Here is a 22,436-nt window from a genome sequence, read left to right as displayed (position 1 = left end):
GCTCACTTCCCATTTAATTTTTCAGGAAGTAGGGCATGAAATTAAGCCTGGAAGGTCATTTTTTTTCCATCGATGCTGTTTAGAAATTAGTAACAAGAGCATATCTGATTACACAGGCAATGACAGTAAATTTTTTCCGATCCATTATATAGTGGCAATAATTATATGTACTGTGTTGATCGATGATACAATTAAATAAATTAACGCATTTGCAGTCAAATAAAGAGCTGAAGATTACATTTCCTTGAAGACTTAATTTCCCTAAGTATCACAAAGCACAATTAGTTTTCCTTTCAGATTTTTTTAATGAAATTGGCATGAAAAATGTAATAATCTCGGCTTCCAACAAAGGTCTCGGCAGAGAAGGGGCGACGAGGGAGAGCTTCATCAGCCAGCTGTGATACGGATTTTACAGACTCGGTAATGGCCGGGTTGTGCCGCTGAGGGCAAAAGGGAAGCGCCCGGCAGCTCTGCAGGTCGAGGCGGTACGAGCGAGTGCCACCAGCTCCCAAAGCCCAGCAGAACACCTTTTTCACGTGGTTTTTCTGCTTTAGGCGCAGCAGAAGCTTGCCAACAGCAGGACCAAGAGATGACGGAGGGACCGCGCGGCCGTTCCAGGTACGCTGAGCCAACCCTTTGCGTCGCTGTTCGCTTTCGAAGCATTCAGGAAAGGTCCCAAACCCGATACTTCATGGTTTTTTTCTTTTTTTTTTTTTTTTTTTTAATGAGGAACTAACTTAAACTGGCCCATCGGTAGGAGCAGCTTTAGGCTGTGCTGAACCGACCTGTGTTTGGCAGGCGCGACAGGGCTACGTTACATTTAACCGAGACGTCTCCAGGAGCTCACACCTGCAACTGCTGCAATACAGCCTGCGATCCGCAACCCCCCGCTGAAATCCAGACCAGTGACAGAGGCCGGGGCAGGAGACCGGGACCTTTAAAAAGAGTTTGGGAGAGCTGGTGGGCATCAAGCCCTGGCAGGTCTAATTTCTTATTCATTAACAGGAAATTAGCCTGTCCTAAATAAAAGAACTATCAGTGAAATGTGAATGTGTAATCTTGCTGCTGCTGTGATCCTGGTTTTCCACCAAAAAAAGGGTCCCGACAGGCCTTGCGTTTCTTTACAGAGAGGGGAGCAAGAAAAATATTTACGCCACCAACCCTCGGTGAGTAACGGTCTGTAAGGGATGGGGTTTATGGGCTTTTTAATTAACAGACTTGGATGCAGCTTTGTGGGTACAACGAACATCTAGAGCAAGAAGAGCACGAGCGGCAGTCGCTGGCCGGACTGCCAGGCGGGCTGTTGTGTGCTCCTTTTCCCTCTCGTCTCCAGCAGGTATCACGGGGAGCGACCTACCGAGCCTTGCGGTCCCTCTGCTCGTGCGAGGGGGGTTCTCCCTGCACAGGCTCACACAAGGAGCTAGCTCACCACCTGCTTGAAAGCCTTCCATCAAAAAATCCATTAGTTGAAACCTATGCAAATAGCTTATAGTCAAGTTAAATAAAAATAACGTCGTGACCCAATGATGCTCTTTTTTTCTACAGCAGAGGGGAGAAATCACATTTAGGCAAAGCAGAATAACAGCAAAGAGGCAGCTTTGCTGATCAGGTCCTGCTCCTAAAACCAGGCGTGACAGCCTACACATCTTCCCGTCTCCAGAGGAGGAACCAGCATTTCGTGAATTCATATAACCACCAAATGAAATAAATATTGCTCGGTCACGAGTGCCGGGAGCCCAGCGCGCAAAATAAGTTTGCATCGGAAGATGCAGCCTAAAAAAACCCGGTGCGTTCAGTGGCCGCATCATCCCACCGTTCAGATCTGTTTTGTAAGGTGGACGCACTAATGCTGCTCTTCTCTAGCCTTTCTCAGCTCCAGCAGAAAACTTTACGCTGGTTTTACTGTCGTAAAGGCGCAGAACTGGACCAGCACTGCATGTCTGTCTTTGAGAAGCATCGCTTTCCATCTCTTCAGCAGCCAAATTCTGGACGGAGTTGAGGGGCCACCAGCAGGGCAGGGGAGATGGAGAGTCAGGAAACCTCTCTGTCCCAGCAGCCCTTACTTGCACGTTCCCGGCACCTCTGGTCCCACAGAGATCTTCCACCGGGCCATCTGGAACAGAAGCGGTGCGCGGAATTACGTGGATTTCATATAAGAGAAATAATTAACAAAAAATGGGTTGATGATTGTTTGAAGAACTTCTTACACACCAAAAAGAATTCCAGTGGCCAGAGGAGAAAAACAGAAAATAGAAACTGTAAAGTATCAAGATTTTATTGTTTTATATATATACTTTTAATTCTTAAATGAGACAGTATTTTTTAAAACAGCAGCAAGCAGAACGTACAAGTTGAGAAAAGTGGCAGCGCAGGTAACTCTGTTTGGCTAATGCCCGTTCATGTACAAGGCGTACACTGGATTTTTTTTTTTGAGCACCTTTTGTGTTTTTTTTTTCTTGGTTTAAGTGTACAGTAAGGCAGTGGTTTTTCAATAAGGAATATATATATTTATATTTATATATATTTTCAATCATCACTGTGAATTCTTCTTACATGCAAATTAAATAAAATGTACAACTTGAAAATGTTACAAGGGTAGACATTTTTCCCAAAGCAAAGCTTCTAATAAAAGGCAAATACGGACACCACAAAGTTAAAAAAGAGAAGGGAGGCGTAAGAAACCAGGCGGCAGGCGCTATTGACAGGGCAGCTTGAGCAGGGAAGATGGGGATTCCAGTGAAGGTTTCTCCCGCTGCTGGCAAGGCGAGAAAGAACGGATGGTTATGGACAGATGTCTCCAGCCAGCTCCCTCGAGAAGATTCACTCTAACCTGAGAAGCTCCACATCGAAGAGGAGAGTAGCGTTGGGAGGGATGACCCCTGGGTGGCCTGTGGCTCCATAGGCCATCTCAGGTGTGCAGGTCAACTTTGCTCTTTGTCCTAAGCTCATCTGGGTTTTGGATGATGGAGAAAGAAAAAGAGAAGACAAAAAACCAGTGTTAGGAGGAAAACAAAGAACACATCACTACATGGCAGATTTACAGAATCGAGGAGAGCTGGGACCATCGGATTCATCTTTCAGCTTCAAGCTGAAGCTGCCACAAACAGCTCAGATGAAGGTCTCCTCACTCCTCTGGCTTCTCACGGCAGTTAATTCAGGTTGCCAGAGCCAGTCTGGGACTCACACAGAGGCTTTTTAATGCGTACTGTGGTCCATGCTACCTACGCTGGAGCCAGCTGTAGGAGGTGTGAGTTCCTTCTGCGGAGCGCAGGGTACATGCAATGCCAGCAGCGGGCGTTAGGAAAAGGCTCTCAGTAACAGGCAGGACCAGAGCTTTGTATTCATCAGAGATCAGTGCTGAAACACAGTTAAGTTCAGCTCCTGAAAAGCATTCAGCAACAATTTTCCTTCTTCAGCCACCACCAGGGACGACTTCAAAACCCTGGCTCAAATGCTAATGCTACAGGCACCCAACTTTCTGCCGCTGGGCAGATGCAAAGCAAACACTGATGCAATCCTACTTAAAAGAGGTACTGATTTCCCTCAACTCAGCCCAAGCCCAAGGGCAGATGTCTCACCTCAGCTGCTGCTTACTCCGCAGAGAGTCCTTGCCCCTGGGATGGACAGAAATGCCAATTTCCCTCACTCCAGATGAGCTCTGGAGGTAACAGTGCTCATTGAGATGTGGGGTGTCAAGAATCAAATCCCTGCTCTTCCAACAGAGTATTTTGGGGTGGAGCAGCCTCAAACGGCTACTCATGCACCATACGCTGGTAACTGAATATTCACTGGCCAAGAGGCAAGCCCTGATCTGAAGCAGTGATTTTAACTCAGACCTCTCTCCCGAGATGGGGCACATCACTGCACTACAGATTACGCGCTATCTCCTGCTGGATTTTGTTCAGGTCCTATAAAATATGCCAAAGCTAGAGCTTTGATCGCTTTAGGTAGAAGAAAAAAACGTGAATATGAACTCTCCTACATTCCGGGAGTATTCATATCGTGGGGCTGAGGGTATAGGAGGAGATGGCCTCCCCTGGTCCCGGCAGGGGTTTGCATGGGGCAGGCTGGCTGCTGCTCCGAGGTGGCCCTGCAAGCCAGGCAGCTGGGAAGTCACGCACGGGCTTTAGGCATGGGGCAACCTTCAACTGCCAAACGTTGAGCAGAGAAATGCAGACGCTGCTGACATCTGCCAGTCATTAAACCAAGGTTTGAAAAAAAAAAATCTGCATGCTAGACAGAGTGAGCTGCCTTTTTTCAAGTGCTTTGTGTCAATCAGACTCCCCAAAGCCCTCAAAACCCTGGGGTGGAAGGAGACGGCCACAAGCTCGACTTCAGTCGGTGATCCACCAGGAGGAGCAGGAGGGCAGCGCGCCGCCACGCTGGTTACTGGCATGGCTTTCGGCCACTTATTCATTAAGGGACAGGAGTCAGGGAGCGAGAGCGGTCAAGGAAGGGACAAACTGATTCACCCAGCGCTTGCTGCCACTGCTTTAGCTGCACTGGCTTCTGGTTTCTGCAGCACGCTGGGGTCCTGAGCTGCTCTTAGGCCTTATTGCAAAGCAAAGAATAAAGAGTCCAGCTCAAATCCTTGAGAGGAAGGTGGGCATTTTTCAGAGTCTAGGATTCCTCAGATGGGCTTCTCCTTCTCTGGCTGGAGAGCAGGGAATGCCTGCATTGCTTTCTCCATAGGGCTGGAAACCATTTTCTCTTCCATCCCTCTCTGGAAAAGCACAGTTGCATCGTTCCTCAGTGGATTGTTTCTCCGTTTGCATTCTTCCCTTCTCTCTATTTAAGCATAAGAAGTTGTTCCTGTTATAGTTGTTCCTGTAACAATATTTGAGCAGTTTGCTCCTATGCTGAGCTCTAGGACCCCAAAACAGGGAGTCATGAGGAATTTGCACCCTGATCTCATTCACTCTTGCACTTAAGCAACCTCACGTAGTGGGCCCTCACGCCACTGCAGATAGATAAAACGCAAGAGCTGGCAACGAATTGCACTGTGTGGCTCTTCTAGGGTTTTACTAGTGTTGGCACTCGAACTGCAATTAAGGGCGGGCAGTTTCCCTTTTCTCAGCGTAGGGTGCGCCAGTGAACGTTAAGTTTTGTAGCTGGGAGCCTGAAGTCGTAAACATTTAACAATGCAGTTTGGTACCTTATTCAGTAAGGGTCAAAATCTGTAGCTCGGTCATGGATCATCAAAACCAGCAGCCTGGACTTTTATGGAGTAGCTGAATAAAGGCCACTCCATAAAACGCTGCCACCTGCAACACTTTAGCCACAGCTGTCTATTTGTGGAGCTGCCCATGGGAAAGGGACGGGGCTTATGCGGCACACTGGCACACGGGGAGGGGACGCCACCTCCCGAACGCCTACCACGTGGAAAGCCTCGTGAGCAGGGGATGTCCCTGGACGGACGGAGGAGAACTACAGGAAATACTGTGCTCGAACGGACCACGCTTTCAGAAAACCACACCGTATCCTACACTGTGATTTCCACTTGGTCTTGTCACCATCGCACCGGGCAGTGCTGTGCTCACACACCCTTCGGCCGGCTCGAAGTTCAGCCAGAATCACTTCTTTGTACCTGTGTAACACCTTCTTCAAAGCCTTTAATGACTTCTTGCCTGCCAATCTTGAACCTGAAAGGCTTGTTTCTGTCCCTGGAGGAATCAAACTTCTTTCCATTCTGTAGCATTCCTGCCAAAACAAGACACACAGTTTCAATCTGAGCTACAGCTGAATTTAAGTGCTGGGAGGGAAGGAGTGAAAAATTAACGTCTTGGTCACATCAGCTGCTCGTTTCCATTTTCACTTTGAAGCCTCATCCAAACCGGATAAGGCAGGGGAGTCAAACGCAGTGGTACCATATTGTTACCTTTGCTTTCTAGTAATTTAGGCTCTAAAATGGAAATATATTCTTCCTATTATTCTTAATGCAATAGGTTATAACTCATATTGCACCAAACATTGCACAGACGTACAGAAGAGCTGTTGCTTGCACAGTGGAGCTTCTCAGCTAAGTAGATAAAAGCAGGCAAAGAACAAGTGGGAAGCAGCAGCAGAGAGAATCCCAACGCAGATGCCTGATCCAGGCCTGCTCCTAAACACAAAAAAGCTCCCTGAAACAAGCCTACAGGCAAAGAAACCAAATTTCACATACATTTTACTAAGTTTTCTTCTCGCTAAATAGTTACCATTTGTTTTAAGGTATTCTTTTAACAGCGTAACTAACTGAAGGGAATAATCCTTGCGGAGTACGCGTCGGGCAACCAGGGGTTGCTGCTGCTATGTGCGGCCCAAAGCTCACCACGGTCAACAGGAGCTTTCCACCCACTTCAAAGGGTGGGGACGTAGCTTCAGGTTTGGGAACTCTTGAGCCAAATTTGCTGCCAGTTAAACGTCTGCAAGTACAGAGCAGCTCCTTTGACTTGCTCCTGTAAATTTATACCAGCACACCTAGATGGAATATTTGGTACCTTGGACTGTTCACCTTCCCTACTTTATTTACTCAGGAGTACTACAATAACGTGCATTACACAAGGCACGTGAAACTTCTACACAACATCATTACACCTGCATGTGTCTTCTCATACAGAAAGAACAGAAAAAAATCAAAAAAATGAAAGTAGCAAGGATATTTATAGGAATACTCTGCTACCCTCATGCTTTATATTTTCATTCAGCCACGAGACAGGAACGCCTTACTCATTCCTTTTGACGGGCACAACACTGTTTCAACCCATACGTTATGAACGCATGCCCAGATTCTACAGCGAACGGATGAACCTTCACGGTGCGCTACGTGATTAGGTATTCTCATTCTCTTTTCAACAGTGGATAATTATGGTGGCTTTCAACTTGAAAGTGCCTGGTAATTGCTCTTTCAAAATGCTATACTCTGGATATTGCAAGGTTGGGCTGATATTTATATATTAGAATAAATCCTTTCTTTGTAACGCTGTAGAGCCAGCGTTCTGGGCATGTATCATGACTCTCCTCTGCAAGGTGCTGTACAAAGAAAAGTTTATTAATAAGCAAGTATCTGAGAAAGTTTCTGGTTGAAAACAATATTATCAAGCACAACTTTGACAGAAAATGCTGAGAAATACTGCCTTTATGATCCAATATGAAAAATACAGTCTTCGTAGTTTCTTTTCATTAAAGCAGTTCTATTAATAGACCAGCTTGACGCACAAGTTTTATTTTTCAGTGAAAACCATCAGTTATTGTCCAAACAACAACAAAAAGTCATATTTTGCTTGCTTAAAAAGTCTGTGTTATGAATCAAAGGTAAATATAAACAGATGTGCCAGAATGAAAAACAAAGACTAAAAGGGTCTCACCAACCTTTATGCTTCCAAGATGTAGCCAGCTCCTTTTGAGCTAATTACTCTGCTTCCCTCTATAATGAAGTCAGAGAAAAATGCACTTTCAGGGGGCAATTTCTCTAACCAAATCTAGGGATCTACATTAGGACATAATGAATCGCATCCTAGCAGTGCCTATTTCTTTGCAAGGAATATAAGGGAAGGCCAAACAACTAGCTCAGACATCGATGCTTCCAAATTCATTAGTAGTTAAATCAGTGGTGATGGCATTCTGGAGTTGCAGTAAATGAGTACACAGTATTTGATCGTTCCAGTGGGGTTCTGTGTCTCGATATTTTACATCAATATTAAAACCAAATGCCATATTAAGGCAAATTAGCTGTTGACCACGTCCAACATTTGTCAAAGTTGGTACTTCAGAGATGTGTGTGTGTGTGTATAAGGCCTTAGGAAGAAAATTATCAAATAACCTGCGTAAGGTACGCTTCATAACCTTCACCATCAGCGTTTGTCTTATTCCTTAAGTTTTTCACAGTATAAAGTGAAGTATTTTATGTATGCTCCGATGCAAGTACATAGACGTATTATGCAATGTATCGGCTCAGCGATAGCCCTCACCCCGCTCCACGCAGGCTAGAAAGCCGCCCCAGCTGCCTGCACCAGGCTTTCTAGCTACAGACAAACACGGGCTCGTTTGTAATGCGGAAAACCAGCCAGCATATGGAGGAGAGCAGGCAGCGAGCAGCAGCTCGGGGGGAACTCTCAGGCATATCATATAATCCTTTTCGAAGTATTTGATCTTAAATTTAAATGGCAGTCCTTCCTGACAGCAATTTTATTTTTAAACACATCATAAACCCTTATGATTCTAGGAAATGGAAGGAGACTATTACAGAATCCCAATATTTAATAGTTTTAATATTAAAACTTAGTACTGTCATTACAGTCTGCATGTTCAAAGCGGTATGCAAACATTAATTATTCTTCACAGTGGCCCAAGGAGGTAGAAGAAGATATTTATTATAAAATAGCCTCAGTCTGGAAGTTCAGATTCAGATACAAAGTTCCACAGCACTTTAATATGCTTTCACTTCATTTTGTAACTAAATCCTATTAAAATACTTAGCTTAAAGGTCTGATGGTTTACTAAATACCACACATCAAACCGGCGGCAGAACCAGAATAAACTCTTCAGAGACCCTGACAACAGCTACTGGACAATGTTTCCCATTTCAAATAATGTTTCTATCTGCCCACGAGCTTGCTCGTCTAATATAAAAACTGACTCCCATTTCACCATCGAAAGCCTAGAGAAGACGTGTTAGGCCTTATAGAAGAAAACAGGCTTCTTCACCTATGTTTACAGCAACATCCTATTGTCAGCAACGGCTGAAAATTCATCAGGTGATGAGTTCAGAACCGTAACCTCCTCCGTCATCACCCCACCTTACTGCTTTTGGAGGACAGACTGGGATTCAAAGAGTCAGATGTGTCCATATTGGCCGAAGCTCTGCCAGGAGGGTCAATTTTTATATGACTGCCCTTTAAACGTACATCTAGTTTAGAAATGAGTCAGAGTCCCCATGTGCCCTGGAGAAGTTCCGATCCGGATTTAGATCTGAACTTTAGATCTTTTTTATCTCTCTATCTCTGAAAGTTAAGAGTCAACTATTCAGGCTCCTGGGAGCTAAAACAGCATAATGTTTTATTTTCTCTCTTGCTAATGCATCAATTGATTTTCTTTTTGTGAAAAAATTGATTTGGTTAATATTCTTCAACAAGGACGGATGCCCATCTTCAGCCTGCTAGCATCTTTATTTATCTAGCTAACAACAAGGAGAAAAAAACCCCACAATCTGGAACTGAATGACGACATTGTTCTGCAAAGTCAGAACAATCAATAAGAGCTTTGACTGAGCAAGGACAACTGGATGCCTATATGCTTACTTGTTAGAATAACCTTACATTTGATCCTGAAAGGTAACCATCACTGTATTAAAATAATGAATTGTACAAACTCAGTTATCAGAATATTGTGTGGATTTGAAAACATTCTGATCTACAAGGTGTCCTAATTAATAACTACGTTTTAGAAATCAGGTGGCTGTAGAAAAGGAGACGTTTCAGACTATGGGTCCTGCTAAATCATTGAAGTTCAGCTCATTGAAGCTGAAGATCAAAGAGCAGACAAATCATTTTGTCGAGGAACATGACTGGGGATCCATCTGAACTGCCAATAATACAACGCCGTTTGGGCTAAAACAGCAGTGACACCAAAACTTCAGTCTAGGTTTAACACAAGCTGTTATTTCTTATTAAAACATAGGTGTGTCTGCACTACTCTTTTAACATTAATTAACTAACTGAGGTCAGTCAACCTCAGCTAAGATCGCATCATTTAAGTCTGTTTCCTAAGGGGAGAGGGCTAATGACACCGTCTGTACTTGCCTCAGAACCTCTGAATCTTTTAGCCAATTTCAACCAAGTTTGACAGAGGACTAGCGTTCATACTGACATACAGATCCTGTGCAGGTAACGAAAAGAAATCTGCGTAGGAAGAAGATCCTGTAAGTGCTTCTACCGAGAGAAAGGTTCAATCTTTACCTGTTATCAGAGAACCTACGTTACTGAGGAGAGGTCAGGAAGGGAAAGGCAGGAATGCTGCAGCTGGAGCAAAGTTTAAGTTTCTTTTTACCAGCGGGTTCGTTCATGTGAGAATGATTCAGCTGGGAATTCATCCAACCACCTAACACAAACCCACAGAGCCAGCCCAGCTATTGAGACACCTAACTCACACTTATGGTCCCAGCAAAACCGTGCCCCAAACCGTGCCCAAACCATTATCTATACAGAAGACGGGTGGAGAGAGAGAACACCAAAGGCCCTCCATAGCTAGCCCGTCAACCTCTCGTGCCTGAATCCTGAAAATTTATGTGTAAAATTCCACTGCTAACATGAACCATCTCAAAGGTAGAAACTGCCTCTCAACCTGTCATCTAGGCTACTTCTGCAGTTAATGGAGAAAGAGAGGTATCTCCAAGAATGATTCATCCCACCTAGATTTAGATGTTAGTACTGCAATAACCTCCTGGAATTGTTTATCATTCTCAGTCAACTAACTTACAAAAGTAAAAAAGTCAACAACATTAATTTTAAACGCTAGACTGCCAGCTTTTTATAGGGCCCTAGCGAGGAGGTATTAACTCATCCGTCTGTACCGAAATGAAGCAGACCAAATTGCATCCCAGGCTTCAGTGGCTCCAGTGTTTACTGAATTATTTGTCTTTGCAGTGTGGACACATTCTGGGAATCACAAGACGGCGATCGTAATCCGGGACAAATCCCTTGATTTCCCTAGTTGCTCTCCTTTTAGCCTGTACAATGGGATTCACTTTACCTCACAAGTACTAAGGGGATAAATTGAATAGATGACTTTCAAAAAACAGCAACATTCATCTGCAAAGTATTCCGTTACCTTATTTTTGCAAACTGTAGCTACCTACAGAACGTAAAGGCGATACATACACTTGAAGACAGCTACTTGCTGAACGTATGTTGGCAGCAGAAAGGGGCAGATACTCAGGTGGTGTTTCTAGGACACTATCCCGTTTCATTTTATGTAGACCAGAGGTTCTTCAGGACAGGGACTGTATTTTGATGCTCTTTAATGCAATCACCTTTCCAATCATGCCTTGTAATAAATCTGTGCTGTTACAAACATGTCATTCGGTCTGGTTCCTGCAGCATTTGCTGCAGTTAGTGTCGCTGTGGGTTAAGGCTTTTTGATCTCAAGTGTTTCTTTTTTTCTTTAAAATATATTGTTTCTATGTCAAAATATGTCAATATTCTGTCAGGAGAATATCACAAAGGCTGGAAATTCTGGTTTTCCCCCCATTTACAACCTGTAACTATTACTAATATACACTTTTAGTCTGGAAAATATATTTTTGGGAATTTTCTAGAAACTGTACAAAAGCCTTTGTGTCAACATTGACACCTTCACCGTGCACAGAGGAAGACACAGTTCAGCAAAGCAGAGGAGTTCAGCATAATCACACGGGAGTGGTGGGAGAAACACATCCATAAAGTCACAAATCACATCCCAGGCTGGTTTACACCAGCAGAACTCCACCGATTTCCGTGGTGTTATTTGCATTTTACATTAAAATAGATCCTTTCTCTTCAGGACTCAGTTCTGACATACTGCGGTGAAGCAGGATACCTCCTCTGCGTTCAGCGGCGTTCCCCCCTCGCTCGTGGCTGAGCCTCATGCTAACACACCTGAAAAACTTGTGGCTTCCCATCAGGAACAAGAACAGTTCCCATATGTCTTAGTGTTAAATGGAGAGATCTGGGCAACAATTTTCTAGGCAAATACAGCCGGTGCCTTGCGTTTCTGCTTCCCAGGGAAATGCCTAGGAGAGCTACCATGCCTCAGCTCTCCAGCTCATTCCATCAGAATCCAGATCTGCGTAAGCCGGATATCTCACACCTCTTACATCTTCATTTGCCATTTCATTATTACCTCAAAATGCAGTTCACTGTTTTACACCTTTTCATCATAACAAGAGCTCCCAGTAATCTGTAGTTATACCTGGCCATGAGCCTGCTCCCAAACAACCATGCAGTACGTAGCGCATTCCTCTGATCTCCTGTATTTGACTTCCAAAGCAAACTCTTTCCCGGACAAATTTGGTGTCTCATCAATTTTACTGATGAAAATTGTTTTCATCAAAAATGATGATTGTTGTAATGGAAATGAAGAGCGAGCGTTGAATGTGAGCCGGAGGATGCTTTCATGTCCTACGCTATGTTTGACTAGTGGGCCCCCTTACTGCGCCCCGTACAGGGACTTGGGCAACTGAAGTGAGAAGGGAAGCATGGCTTTTCAAGGGAAAGGTTCAGCAACAGAGGTTTAGTACCGCTGTAAACACAAACTCAGTTTTTCCCAGCTAACGGTTCCTCTGCTTAATATAAACAAAGCCTTATGAGGAAAAAAGGATTTGCTGGCTTAGACTGTATTTTCCTGACAGTTTACAGCCACTTAAGAAAAAGTGATTAATCTTTTTAAGGGAATTTTCAATCTAGAGGGATAATAGTGGACTCTGGGGGTGCACCTCTGTGGCTCTTCACCACAATTTTTTTGTTGTTGTTTAAAAAGGCAACAGGAACGATTTGAACGTGCCATTTGTTGCCATGACAAACAATCACTGGCTCGAAGTATAGAAATGGGAAATGGATAGCGGTGGTGGTCACTTCTTAGTTCCTGTCACCGCAGCGCACTTTAGTGACGGTTGATCTTTTCAACACAGGCGGCCTTGCTGCTTCATTTTCTTCATGTATTATATATTCATATATCTTTAATGTGGAGTAAGAGCAACACCATCAATTATTTATTACGCAGCTGACAGCATGCAATGAAGACACAACAGACAACTATTCAATAATGCATTACCACGCACTATATATCAGTGTTGCGTACAACTACAAGACAATATGAAAGAGCCTTGCACTTAGCTTGACTTCACAGCCAAGAAAATTACATGCAATTGTCTAGTTCACTCTACTGAAAGGCATTATTCTGTCCTAACGGCTTTATAGATTTGCATATTCTTTAAAAGGGAAGAAAAAGTACATTTACTCTCAAGGCAGATACGAGGCTCAATACGCATATTCTACTTGGATGGTAAGGAGACCAAAACAATTCCTCTGGTATCCTGTTGCCTTAAAACAGTCGTTTTATTTTAATGTTTGATTCCGTTACCATTACAAAGTTCAGCTGTAAAATATACATGCTCTGCAGCATAAGGCAAATTTCTTTTGAATAAGCATGGCAGAATCAGGTCAATCTGAGTATGCTAATGAGTAGGACAACAGATGTCTAAAGCAACATTTTAGAGAGAATATATTGCTACAGAAATACTTTGCATCTCTTGCGTCTCTACCCTTAAATACCATGTCCTGTAACACAGGTTCTGGAGGGAGAGGGGATGGTCCTGACCAGGCTGGGTCTTTCTGTCCCTGCCCTCTGGCACCAGCCAAGAAGCACAAAGAGCAGTTGAAGAGCATGGCTGTAATACAAAGAAGACATTTTGCAAGATTTCCCACCTGAACACATGCAGCAGAGCTTGGCCAAAGAATTCTGGCTATCTAGTGCACCACGATAATAGGACAATATAATTAATCTCTTTTTTTTTTCTCCTTTGTTACATTCTCAGTCTCATCCTATGCCACAACGCACACATGTATTTCCTTCCCCCCCATTTTTTTTTTATGATCACCTATGCAATGGTGGTATGGATTTGCTATTCCAGCTTGTAGCACAGATATGAATGTGCAGATGACCTTCCGCTGGGAAGTTACGCGCTTCAGTAGGGGGTTAAACCTCACTGAAATAGGTGAATGTGACAGCCACCTGTCTTTCTGTGTATGGCACGAGAAGGGCCCAAGCTCGGTCACCAAAGCTTCTGAATACAGATCTGGGTGCAGGGAGCACAGAAAAACACCACAGAAAGCAGAAAAGGATCTTCAGACATTTCTTGGGAAAGCTCTGAGCGTAGCTCTGAGATCACATAAGAGAAGGGTTTGGGGAGAAAAGACCAGCTTCCCTACTAGTTAATTCCTCCTCTGCTCAGGGAAAGGGGATGTTGAATCATCTGCAAGAAGAAACACCTTCCCAACCCAATATAAAAATACTGCATCAGCAGTTAGGTGTGCTTTAATGATGAGCTGTTTGCAGACTGGGCATCCTTTGTTCTTCAACTATCTAGACTTCCAGTATGTGCCTTCATGTCCTTCTGAATAAAATCTGTGCTGAAATCTTAATTTATCAGTGCAACACTTCAGATTCCCACGGCTAAAGCTAGCAACAGCCTAGTGAAAAATCAGAATCATAGAATCATTTAGGTTGGAAAAGACCTTTAAGATCACCAAGCCCAACCGTTAACCTATCGCTGCCAAGTCCACCACTAAACCATGTCCTTAGTACCACGTCTACCCGGCTTTTAAATACCTCCAGGAATGGAGACTCAGCCACTTCCCTGGGCAGCCTGTGCCAGTGCCTGACTGCCCTTTCAGTGAAGAAGTTTTTCCTAATATCCAACCTAAACCTCCCCTGGCGCAGCTTGAGGCCGTTTCCTCTCGTCCTATCACCTGTTACTAGGGAGAAGAGACCGACCTCCACCTCTACCCATCTCTAGTAGGGCACTGGGTTAAGAGGCTGTGTATACCCAAAGACAATAAATTTGAACATGGAAAAAGTGTATTCTTAATGTGTTACGACTTAACACCAAGATGTTAAATGGCGTGTTGGCTTTTGTGGCATTTGGAACTGAAAAATAACATTTCTCCCCAGATTGCTTGTGAATGAATGTTCTTCCTCTCCTGCAGGCCCTTGTTTACCCAGTTCTTTCTTTGTCACATCCAACTTTCTTAACGCACAGCATGGCCATACCTCATTCACAGAGGAGTGTTTTACTGAAACTCGTCCTGACAAACACAGCAACCGTCTAACACCGTGCAAAGGAGTTAGCAACTCCTCTGTTCTCAAATAAGAAGGAGAAAAAGAAAAACATTCTTGGAAAAAGAGAGACACACACAAGATGCAACCAGGGAAGAAAACACAGTTTATAAAAATGGGTGTTGACTGAGCCATGTAAGAAGGCACAGTCAATACGCCAAGATTACATAGACTCTAAATAAGTCAGAGGCAGACACTGGTGTTCCATCATGATCTCATATGTACATAAAACATACATAATGCAGAATTCAAATGCTTTTTATCCGGGGTATCCAACTTTCTGATCCAGACTGGTCAGACGTTCCTGTAATGTGTCTTATTTTAGAGATGTGGTATAACCTTCCTGGCTGGCATTATGTAATATCCCCTCCCTTCACAAGCGTTCGGAGAATTCCTGGGGAGTCGTCTCCTCCCGCCCGTGATTCCACGCAGGAAAATGAGACATGACTTCACTGGCACCAATGTGGGGCCACCATGGGGCCTCGCTTTAGCTAACACAAACAGCTTCCAGGGTAATCAGGTGAAACACACTGCTGTTTCACTCAAGGAACGAATCCCTTGCTCAAGAGTGCAGAAGGACAGGTATCTAGATGCTGCGCTCTCTCCATTGACGTGGACAGACCATAGACTTCTAGGTAGCTAAAGACAGTTGAGATTCATTCCACCCGAAACAACTTGATCACAGTCAAGATTAATGAAAAAATGCAGTTTAAAACCAAGTTGGTTTTGATTTGTGTACCAAAAGCTTTCCTGTGGATTATGTTGCCTAAGGTCCTTTAGACTCAGTGACCGCAGATCTACCTAGATCTACCTAGTCACTTACTATGTATAGTAATACACACAGTAAACATGCTGTAGAAATAAGAGAAGATAAAAGCCACTTCTAGTCTTCGAATGAACTCTGAGAAGGGCTTATTAACAAGTTATGTATTGGGTAACCCTCATTATGTTGTCAGAAGTTCAGCCTACCATTAAGATCAATGCTGGTATAAAAACAGCATTTTGCTAAGCAGTCTTTATCATTTGCTGCAGCACTCCAGTGGAAGAATGTCTTATTCAGACACCATCATTTTTCTAGGCTGTCTTTTTAAAAGGTATATGAGATACACTCATCAAAGGAACAAATCTTTCTATCAATGTACAGTTTGTTCTTCCAACCTACTAGGAATGCACTTGCTTTCACAAAAAGGAGTATTTTTGTAGTATTGTTTTCAATGTAAACAGTGTTTTACATGCTCCAAGGCAGATCCAAGCAGCGTCATCGATATCTCTCTGCCTGTAAACTCTGAAAGTATGTTCTGAAATAATGTTAGCTACAAAATTCCTCTTTTGCCACATTTGTTTCCTAATTTTATTCCTGGTGTTGCAGATCCTCATTGGTGTAAACTGGCACAGTTCCCCTGATATTAATGAAAGTACAAAAATGTATGCAGCAGTTTAAGACCTGGATCACGGTAATTTAAAACTAAGCTGAATGATGCACTCGGGACTATTCTCCAGAGCAGAATCCTGCAAGAATACAGAGTAGCATAGATCTGTGATCAGAGCAAAAAGCTGGATGTCAAAAAGAATAGGTTCTGTCACCAGACAGCTGTGTAAGTATAACTCACCTTCATTTTATTCCCTGTGAAACGATGACTGTGGTTTGACCAAGGTCAGAAAGAGAGTCACTAGCATAGCCAGCAATAATATTATTAATTAATACACTTTGCCTTAGGTATCTTGAAAGGCTTCATTCAGTACGCCTTTAAAGTGTCTTCAGAGCCACAGTGGAAAGGAGCTATTAACAGCACAGTTTGTTATTATAAATAGGTCTTTTCCATCTCTAAGTTTTGATCTTGGTGATCTTATAAATGAACTATGGAAAAAGTGGCAGCTGTTATCTTGACAGATGGGTCTCAGGCATTGCTCCGCTGGACATTAGACAGTCGTCTCTCCGGAGAACAATAGGAATTTCCAAGCGCCTGTATCTGTTTTCACCTATTTAACAAGCCACTCATGTCTTGGGCTAGTGAAGGGAAGAAGCAAGGAGAATGCAAAATAAATGTTTTAGGGGAAACATCTCAGAGAAAGGGGTGAGAACCAGACGCGTATCACCTATTAGTGACTTCCCCCTCGAGTTTTACGGAAGTGACAGACAGAAAAAGAATCAGAAGTCTCTTATAGAGGCAATGGGGACAAACAGGCACTTCCAGAAGGTGAGATACAGAAAGCCTGTGCACTGAGTGAAGTGCAGCCTAATGTCAGCTAGCAGGACAAGATAAGTACAAGGATGCACCTCAATTTTCCGCTCTTCCTAGAATTTAGCAGCATCATCCATTTTGGATGGAGAGCTTTGAATCTGATTTTAAGGACAGACACAAGCCTGAGAAGGGTTCCTTCTTTTTAAAGGGTGCTTGGTAGAGAGGGTGCTACTGCCCACCTTTTCTATCATAAACACTTGCCAAAAGCATGACGAGTTCAACTTCACCTCAAGCCTGAATTTAAACCCATGTCCTTCACCTTTACTGATGGTATTCTCATCATCGGACAACCAAACACTCAATGGCATCACCCTCTGCACTCCCACTTGAATCTGTACGGTAGCTGGAAATGGAGAATGATGAAGTTATGAGAAAACTAAGCAAGTAGCAATTAGGGAGGGCAGTGGGATGCACAGAGACCTGGATGCCAGTCCTTGCTCCCAGGACTCGTTGGATCAGCTGTGCCTGATGCTGGGTAGGGTTTGTCCCTGCATTGTTTCGACCAAGTTCTCATTGACTTCAGCAGGAGTCTGAGGATGGACTGCACAGACCATAACGTTTTTCCAAAAGCTAAAGTATTTTCACACTCAGGACTGGTGCAAACGAAAGACATTGTAAATTAAGCCAGTTTAGATACTACAAATAGAAGTAGTAGTTAGTCCATAGACACAAACAACAAAGACAAACATTGCCAAAAATACCTCAATAGCACAACAGAGTGGAAAACAACACAAGTTGAGAGTGGACCAAACAGTGAAGCATTACATAAACAAATGTATTATTACACCAGCAACGGAAAGCTGGAAGATTTCAGACTCAACAGCAAAACGTGTAATGTTATCATCTGTAAGAGCAAAGACAGAGATGGTGAATACACTGCATAACTCTCAGGAATTGCTGTACCAGACAGCTCTCTATCACAGATCACACTATCTTTAATCCTCCCAGTAAGTGTAACTGAAAAAGTTGCATCCTATATGAGTAACTTACTATATGAAGTCAGTAAAAATCTGTTTCTAACAATCCAAAACATACACATCATGACCACACTAACAAAGGATGTTTTTCTGCACAAAACCAATGGATTGCTCTGTTCAATTTTATCCAAAATTCTAAAGAAAATAAAATTCAGGGTTGAATGGAATGAGAGAGTGAAATATATTGCTTTAGAAAATGAAAAAAAAAAAAAAAAAGCCTTATGTTCATTTGAAATGTTTCATTCTATTGAGAATACACTGCTTGGTTTTCAGATATTAATATGAACTATTTAAATTCAGCTTCAATGAGGTCTAGGGAATTCTTGACCACCACCACCTTTCCAATTATTTAACACCAAGTATTGTTTAGTTACATCCAAGCTAAAAGACACCAGAGCTATTAAGGAGAAAACATAAAAGGAAAAGAGAAAAGTTAACATTCATAAGGAGCGTGCTGAAGGGGAGGCATATCAGATAAAATTCAAGTATCCAGACAGCCAAACCAGACAAAAGAAAGGCAGAGCTGACCTAAAATTTGGATCAAAGAAGCTGAGATTTATGTGAGAGGGATACAGTTATCTGGTCTAAAATAATCATGCACCCAGACACTCAGAGGTATTCTGCACCACTTCAAAAAATAACTGAACAGATCTGCCCTGACCAGGTAACATGGCTTACTCTGTAATCCATAATATGTAATGTTACAGAACATGTAAAAGCTCCATTCATTTAGGCTGCTGCTTCCATTTTCCCATTTTGCACAGCAAAGGAGAGGGTTTGTGGGATTTAATTTATCTCAGTTTTGTGTACCATTTCAATGCTTAAACACGTATCTGCAGATTTACTGGCTGTCTGCATAGGGACTTCCAGTGATCCTGCTCACAAGGGCAGCAATCACCCAGGCTACCGAGTCTTTGGAAATCATTCATCAGAATTGTAAGTGTTCTGGATGTTCATGTTATCAAACAGTTGCAGGGGAAAAAAGGAAATAAAATGGAAAACTACATAAAACCAATGAACTTAAGTAATCTAAGTTTCAAATAATAAAAAAAAAACAACCTGCTGATTTGACTCAAAACTGACATGGGTACAAATCTCTCTCCCGGGAAAACAAGTTTATTTGTGGCTTTTTCAAGAAAAAGGATGCAGAGAATTTAAATTTCTTGGTATATCTGATCTGTGTTCTCTAACACAACTGAGTATCTGTGAGCTTCTGCCTGCCCACGTGACCAAAGATCGCTGAAGACACAGCCAGGCACGCTTAAGCCATAACTCTATTTTAACAGGCACAAACCACATGAAAGCATGTTCTGCATCTCATTTCACGTCTCACGTGCTCTGCGCAGTCTGTGGGCTCAGGCAGTATCCTAGAGACACAGAGCACCATATATCGCGTTCCTGTTTTGTCTATTATAAGCATCCACCTAGCACAGTAAGTATCACTGTGTAGTAAAACCACCAGTTTCACCAAATCCACCTACCATTTTTGGCATCATATTATTGCTTTCAACTTAATGATCTGCCCTGAAGATAGGACACTGATTCATGAGAATCCCCTCGTCATCAGTACTCGGTCTTTACTGCACGTAATTCGGATGAAGACTTCTACTCTATGTCCCCGACCTTCGCTAATGCTCCAAATAAACCTGTGCTTTGTAGCTTATGATGTGCTCCCAAATGATGGCTGCCAAATTTTTTGAGTCTTTCTTTGATACCGGCGTCTCTGCCGAGATCATTCATTGGCTGTATTTTCTTGCTGATAAGCTGAAAGCCTTAGCTGAGTTTTGGTTTTGTCTTGTTTCGCATCAGTGGTTCCTCTCTCTTGTACGTGTCGTGGCATGGTGAAGGTGTTCAGGCAGCACCCTCATCTGCGGCTTTTCCTGACCGCCAGCTTTGCACCGATGCCACGCAAGCTATCGCTGCTGCCTTGCACAGCTACTTCACGCTTCCATCACACCCCGTATGTTGGGGAAAGCTCCGTTTCTGCTACGAGCAGGTTTTTCAATTCTGAAAATGCTGAGTGGAGAACTTCATGTCAAGCAGGTTGTGGCATGTAATCATGACTTCTGCTTCTGAGCTCCTTCTGCCCTACCATACATGTTTCACGAGAGCAAGACCGCTATTCTCTGCAGGCTTGCAATATTAGCCTCTCCTCTGCCTTCAGTAAAGCCTAGTAAATCACTAATGGACGGATACCTGATCTTACATACAGGGCACTGCTGCTTGCACCACACCCTGAATGTTAGCCTGAATTCTTGGTGAAGGAGAGGTATCTAAAGCTATTATACTCTTCGCTGGATCAAAAGTCTAAGCCAGCCATAACAATCCTGGTAGTTCAATCCTTGATCTATGCATATTTCTGTAATTTTTGTGTGCTTTGCCTTTTTAAGTCAAAACATCATCATCTGCCTTGCTTGTGCACTGTGCACCCTACTGCTTACCTTCTAGCAAGAGGATTATATACTGCCTTCGGCCCTTATGGAACTTCACTTTTTTACTTGCTGTTCACGGCCTTCTCAGAGAGGCGGTCACATGTTTCGAAGCCCAGTATGGCTGCTATTTAGCATCAATTCTCCAGGCAAAAAAATGCATGTAAATTTTTGCACAGCTTGCAAATGAACCAGCGAGCCCTCCGGTGATCTGCCCTTAGGGCTAAGGTGGTTTCCTTAACCTAAACAGCCTTTTCTGCAGAGACCTGAACACTTGACTCTGGAGATTATGACACCGGACTCCTACATAGCAAATCCCAAATTAACATTTTGCTAAACAGTTTCAGAAATAAGTCTTTCAGCAGTGCTTTCCTAAGGGTTTAAAAGAAAGTAGTGTGATTTTTAAAAAGTGATTTTTAAACCAGCTGCATTTGGATTGCAACATTGCATTAAGCAGAGAAGTAATTCTTTCAGCAAATATAACAGCCTCCTTCTGTTTAGGTGTAATATTTTTTCTACTTCTGTTACACCAAATTATGTGGCTAATATAGGCAGAGTGCACCTCGCAAGGAGCCAGAACTCAAACAGTGTTTAGTTGCATCTCTTTGAATGAAACGGCTTTATAGGACCATGAAACCTAAATATTGGTGCATTGCAGATTGTCATTTTTAGCTGCTGCAATACCACGTCTTGTTTTGGTGCCTACTGCCAGATGACATCATCTTGTAGCAACTTTTTCAGTGGAGCAGCCAAAGCTGCTTCTCCCAGGATATTGTTGACTAGAAATCCAACAATCCTGTATATTTTTTTTTTTTTAGTCTTCCTGCTGCGAGTAAGACTGGAAGGATGGGAAGGAAGAGGAAATGATAGAATCGTATCAGCAAGGAAGATCACAGATGGCCCTGGGAAAGACAGGGATGCAGATACTATTGTAGTACAGCCTAAAGGTGTATCATATCTACACCCAATAAACCCATAAGCAATATCAGTTCTTCAGAGCTGGTGCATGCAGGGATACATACAATTCTATTTTCTCACATTAGCTGAAGCTCTGTGCCAGGTTCTTTATCTAACAATCTAATAACGGCTAGAGATGGAGCCCTAGCAGTGAAAAAAACCAACAGAAAAGCTTTGTTTGCCATGCTGCAAGGATGATTTCTGCTACAAATGCTTCACAGGCTAAGAGCATGACATCAGGTTGTCATGTAACATGGACTGCAGGTCCAGGCTGTATGTCTAAATATATTTGTCTTGGCCTCCAGGTCAAGTTTGAATTTTAGAGATGCACTGTGCATGTTCAAATCGAATACCGAACTTCCTCTGGGTGAGCTCCAAGACCTGTGCTGACTCTTGGTATTGCTTAATAAACAGGGGAGGCCAATTTAAACTCCAGATTTTTGTAATTTTTTTCAGATGATCTCATGCTTTGCATAGCCATAAAAATGATACCGATTTTCACACAGGACAAGAAGTTGAGAGTGAGCATTTCTAGCTATGGCACAATGTATGTTTTCACTCTGAGGCAGACAGGCTTTGTCCCAGTGACCGGGAGAACATGTTATCTGATCCCTAATTTGTTTAACAGTCCACAGAACCTTTTTAGGCTGGTGCCCAGATACGATCTTTATTTCTGTCTTTGTGGTGACAGTGCTACCAGACTAAGTGCACTGGGCCACGTCTCCGTTTGGTTGCTTATATCAATCATTTAAGCTCTCATAAGAGAACACAAATCAGCATCACCTGTATTTTTAAGGTTACAAGAACTTCTAAACCTTGTTCCGATCTCATTCAGAGCAACTTCAACATCCTGCTTGCTCTGCTAAAGTGTTAAAGAATACAAAGCAGGAGCGCTACCTTTTTATCTGCTTCAGAAGCCTTCATGGAGATTAGGAAGTGTTGCTCTGATCTCTCCCAGTTCTGTGCCACCTTGCTATCTG

The 22,436-nt window shown here is 43.0% G+C and overlaps 1 protein-coding gene across 3 annotated transcripts in view; it reads right to left on the bottom strand.

Moving 5' to 3' along the window:
• Positions 1–1,550: 1,550 nt before the first annotated feature.
• FKBP1B (FKBP prolyl isomerase 1B) overlaps positions 1,551–22,436 on the bottom strand; it is an 80,791-nt gene continuing 59,905 nt past the window's right edge. For all 3 annotated transcript variants that reach the window (XM_087775397.1, XM_009467408.2, XM_087775396.1), the window contains 2 exons: positions 5,588–5,700; positions 1,551–2,949 (listed from right to left, as the gene is read on the bottom strand). In XM_087775397.1, coding sequence (XP_087631523.1) covers positions 2,821–2,949; positions 5,588–5,698 — 240 coding nt within the window. In that variant the 5' untranslated portion in view covers positions 5,699–5,700 and the 3' untranslated portion in view covers positions 1,551–2,820. The remainder of the gene's footprint in view (positions 2,950–5,587; positions 5,701–22,436) is intronic.

The sequence above is a fragment of the Nipponia nippon genome, unplaced genomic scaffold, assembly GCF_047370975.1.
Source record: "Nipponia nippon isolate SJK-2023a ecotype South Korea unplaced genomic scaffold, ASM4737097v1 scaffold_4, whole genome shotgun sequence".
Classification (NCBI taxonomy): domain Eukaryota; kingdom Metazoa; phylum Chordata; class Aves; order Pelecaniformes; family Threskiornithidae; genus Nipponia; species Nipponia nippon.
This window is presented reverse-complemented; position numbering and strand designations above follow the sequence as displayed.